The 4,589-nt window shown below is 30.6% G+C and overlaps 1 protein-coding gene across 2 annotated transcripts; it reads left to right on the top strand.

Moving 5' to 3' along the window:
- LOC110817737 (basic helix-loop-helix (bHLH) DNA-binding superfamily protein) lies at positions 1 to 3,370 on the top strand. Of its 2 annotated transcripts, none has more exons than XM_022046397.2 (7): positions 1 to 542; positions 843 to 1,389; positions 1,681 to 1,794; positions 1,999 to 2,064; positions 2,202 to 2,261; positions 2,366 to 2,419; positions 2,653 to 3,370. In XM_022046397.2, exons 1-7 carry the CDS (start codon positions 166 to 168, stop codon positions 2,806 to 2,808), a joined length of 1,374 nt encoding a protein of 457 aa, XP_021902089.1. In that variant the 5' UTR covers positions 1 to 165; the 3' UTR covers positions 2,809 to 3,370. The 2 variants fall into 2 exon arrangements, with proteins under 2 accessions (XP_021902089.1, XP_021902088.1); XM_022046396.2 differs by having other exon boundaries at positions 2 to 542; positions 2,202 to 2,267.
- The last annotated feature ends 1,219 nt before the right edge of the window (positions 3,371 to 4,589 follow it).

The following is a 4,589-nucleotide window of genomic DNA, read 5'->3' as shown; positions in this document are numbered from 1 at the left end:
TTACATACCCATCTTAACATATGTTTATTATATCACACTTTCATGTTAGATATATAGAACACAGCTATTATATCAACAAAGCTTTTATATCTCTCAACTTCTCAGAAACAAAAACAAGGTTGTATATACATATATACACACAGTAGTAGTCCTATATAGTTTGCCATGGGGGAAGAGTTTCATGCCGGGGTTTGCGGTGAGACATGGTGGAATTCCTCGAAAAACGTGTTCGCCTCTCCGTGTTCCGTTGGAATTGGTGGTGATTTGATGGGTGGAAGTACTAATTTTTTCTGGTCAAGTTTTGACGTCTTGGACATGAAAGCCAAATCGTCTTACGAAGAAGAAGATGTGGCTAATATTACTACTGCTGTCACTGATACTTCCACTAATACGAAAAATAGTAGTTCAGTGTCAGCTGATGGTGTTTTCCATGTTCAAAAGCTTCAAGAAGCTGCTGCAGATTCAGATTCCACCCTGCAAATGATGGGTTTTGGAATTTCTTCATCTTCACCTTCAACATCAGATTGGAACCAATCCATACTGTAAGCTGATTACAATCAATTCAATTCTCTCTTGTTATATTCATTTATCTATACGTATGTATTATATATCATGTTTCTTGATTATAAATCAATTTATGGGTGAAGCAATACTACTAGAAAACTTTTATGGTATGTAGTCCAAAAAAGCTTCAACTTCACAAAAGAATCAATACTTAAATCAACTTTTTTTTTTTTGTTTTTCTTTCATTTGGTAAAGGCAGGTCAATTTAAGGCTCTTCTAACTATAATTATTATTATAAATTGTTTTTCTTTTTTTAATTTGATGTTTTGTTTTGATAGTGGGAGATTATCATCATCTGAAAGTAATTACAGTTCCATGATGCCAGAAGACATGAATAGTATTTCAAGGTTGCAGCAGAGTTACAGTGAATCCTCCATTAACGAAAACATCTTCAAGCCAGTATATCTTCATCAAGACTTTTCTTCTTCGTCATCGTCTTCTTCATCAGCCTCTTATGGGTTCCCTAATTCGACATTGTTGCAAACCTTATTTGAGTCTGCACCAACTCATGATGACCCTCCACCTCCTCCTCCTCCTCATCATCATCATCATCATCAGCTACTAAATAACCGGTCAATGAACTATATGTCAACCTATACAAACTGTAATTCGCAAGATCAGTTGTCTCCTTCTAATTGGTCAAAAACTGTATCTCCATTGTTGAAACCTTCACTACCAAAGCAGCAGTTCTGGAACTCATCATCATCATCTTTCCCGGCGCCTTTAAACGACATAATCAGACCCAGGCTTTCTCCCTCGTCTCAGTCTCAGTTTCTTGTTCCTTGTTTCCAAGAAAAGTCAAACTGCTCCAAACTTACCCCCAAGGTATTATTTATATATGCAAACTTACACCTATATACTTTACTTCCCCATTCTTTGGTTTAACAAGAATTTGGCTATAACCAACCACTACTTACTCAAATAGTTGCTATTTTACTTCTTTTATAAGAGGTTGTGAGTTAGATTTGAACCATACTTTAGTTTGTTTCTATTATAGTTAGTGTCTTTATATTAACTAAATAATTAATATATGAATTTCTACTTAGAAAAAGATAAGTAGATTTGAATCTTAGTTGGGATTTTTGGGTCTAAAACCTTTTATATGTTGAGTTTCAGTTGAGCACTGGGGAAATCCGTGATTCAGGGTCAGCGATGAAGAAAGCAAGCAGTGAATTACCTGTGTCAAAAAGGCCTAGAATTGAAACACCATCGCCATTGCCAACTTTTAAGGTGTGTTTGATAATATTCCATCAATCTTTTTAACATTATATAATATTACACACCCATGTATATGAGAGCTTCAAGCTTTTTTCTTTAAATAATTTTTCTTTCTTATTCTTTCCATTCTTCCATGTTTATAAAGAAATTGACATGAGAATCTGTGTATATATTTATATCTAGATTTATATATACGGCATTTTTAATTATGTGCAGGTTCGGAAAGAGAAGTTAGGGGACCGAATCACTGCTCTTCAGCAATTGGTTTCGCCTTTTGGAAAGGTGGATTTTTGGAATTTACTCATCTGAAATTAATTAGTAAAATTTCTTGTTTGTATGATATTAAAAGCTCATAATATTAATCTTGGCTGGTAAATAAATTTTTCATGTCTTTATATAATTACCTTTTCTTTTTGCAGACTGATACTGCTTCTGTTCTCCATGAAGCTATTGAGTACATCAAGTTTCTCCATGATCAAGTCAGTGTACGTCCCACTTTAAATCTTCTTTCCATTATATATATATATTTTCTTCAACACAGATACAGTACTATATATATTTCTTTTTTGGACGTTTACTTCAGGTTTTAAGCAATCCATACATGAAACAAGGAGCTCCCACTCAACTACACCAACAGGTATATTATATATATATATATATATATATATATATACATACATTACCAAGGAGCAAAAAGAAAAAGATTCCTTGAATGTCTCATAAATGATATAATTTAAGTTGTTAAATAGAGAATAATATGCATATATATATATATGGTTTACTTTATGTTAGGAATCTTATTCTCTCGATATATCTATATATATATATAATTGTAAATTGAAGCTAAGTAAAATATAAAATAATTTGCAGGGTTGTCATGAAAAATTGAAGGAGGCAGAAGGGTCAATTAAACAAGACCTAAGAAGCAGAGGACTTTGTTTAGTGCCCATTTCAAGTACATTCCCGGTTGCCAATGAAACCACTGCTGATTTTTGGACACCAACTTTTGGTGGAACTTTCAGGTAGAAGAAGATATATATATATATATATATATATATATATATAAAAGCTAAAGAAAACAAAGGAAAAAAGAGAGAGAAAGAGAGAGAAAGAGATAAGGGAAAAGGAAGGTGACCCTTCAAAGATGGACAGACATCAGCTTTGGCCAGCTAATGTAGGCAAGTAAATGATTAGGGAAAGCCACTATATATATATATATATATAGTAGGTGTTAATTAAGGAAATGGGTTAATTGAAGGACAGGAACATGTGCTAAATTTAGCCGAAAATCATGAACATTTAGACAATGTTGTCTTTGGTTGATGTTGCTAGAGCTGAATTTAGCAGATGGAGATAAACAACCTTTTGTTCCTGTCTGGTGTGTGTATTTGTAATATCTCAGTGTTAGGACTGATGATGATGATGAAGTAAAAAAAGTTCAAAAAACCAAAAAAAAAAAAAAAGAAAATAAAGAGATTTTATTTATATATATATGTATGTATGTACGTATGCATGTATGTATGCATGTATTTGAATTCTTGTATTTTAAGGGATATATGGAGAAATGAGTGGAGGTTATTTGATTGTTTCTTTTTCCTTAACTTTTTCATTTGTTTACATTATATATGTGCTAGTGGAAGTCAGAAGTGCGGCCCACTTTTCCTGCTTTTAGGGTTTCTGATCATAATCATTCCTTCTTATAATAATCTAATTTATATGCATATAACATTATATATATATATATATGTGTCTGTGTAATACATATATATATATATATATATATAGAGAGAGAGAGAGAGAAGGGAAAAAGAAAAGCTGAAATGAGCTTCCATTATAATTATATAACGCCAAAGCCTGCAAATTTGCAATCAACTCTAAACCTCGGATTCTTGTGTGTGTGCCATATGTATGTATATACAAATGTATATGTGTGTGTGTGTGTATATATCTATATATATATATATATATGGATATAGATGTAAACACAAATTTTTTTCTGAGAGAAAGGATGGGAAAACAAATTAAACGAAGAATTTGTTTTGACCTCCAATGTATGCGTTGACCCAGCTGATGACAAAAACCTAATAATATGATTAACAAAGTCTTCTAAAAAAATAAAATGTAACATCATTTTTCATCGTGTCTTTACTCGTTATTATCGTCTCGTTATAAAAATTTAATAAATCATTATAAAACAAAAATTAATTTGATTATCGTAATTTTATCTACATCTTAATAGTTGAACTGTGTGTTCTTTTGAATTAAATATAACGAGTTATATTTAAATATTTTAAAAAATAACTTATTAATGATATGATTACATTATAAATTTAGTTCAATTTCATAAATTTATTCAATTGGAATAGAAAATTTCATAAAATACACTAATTCAAACTAGAATGTGTCGGAATTCGTTATGTGACAATTGATTGTAGTACTAAGAAACAAATTCCGAGAGTTCTATTGTACAAATTTGTAGAGAGTTTTATAAAATAATTTGCATATTGTTATTATATATGAGCCTAGTGTTTGATGCATTATGTATCCTGTAACTCCTATACATATATTTTTAGTATGAGTTTTTTCTAAATTGAAAGGATTTGGCTCTATAGAATATATAGTGGTGATTTATTATTATTATATTAATAAATTCATGTATTATTTTTTAGAAAAAAAAATATTATTTCTATTTAAACAATTATTCTTTTCCCTCACCTAATTATCTTTTCTCTTTTTTTTTGCTCTTTTTTTTTTATTTAGAGTGTATCAATTCCTTTGCTTGAGGATTTTGAGTTTTAAGTACTTAT

The sequence above is a fragment of the Carica papaya genome, chromosome 7 (assembly GCF_054855325.1).
Source record: "Carica papaya isolate Zhongbai chromosome 7, ASM5485532v1, whole genome shotgun sequence".
NCBI classification, from domain to species: domain Eukaryota; kingdom Viridiplantae; phylum Streptophyta; class Magnoliopsida; order Brassicales; family Caricaceae; genus Carica; species Carica papaya.
This window is presented reverse-complemented; position numbering and strand designations above follow the sequence as displayed.

Coding starts and splice junctions, on each gene's coding strand:
- LOC110817737 (XM_022046396.2), top strand. CDS start 166: ATGGGGGAAGAGTTTCATGCCGGGGTTTGCGGTGAGACATGGTGGAAT. Junction 2,268..2,365: donor TTCTCCATGATCAAGTCAGT/GTACGTCCCACT, acceptor CGTTTACTTCAG/GTTTTAAGCAATCCATACAT. Junction 2,420..2,652: donor CCACTCAACTACACCAACAG/GTATATTATATA, acceptor AATAATTTGCAG/GGTTGTCATGAAAAATTGAA.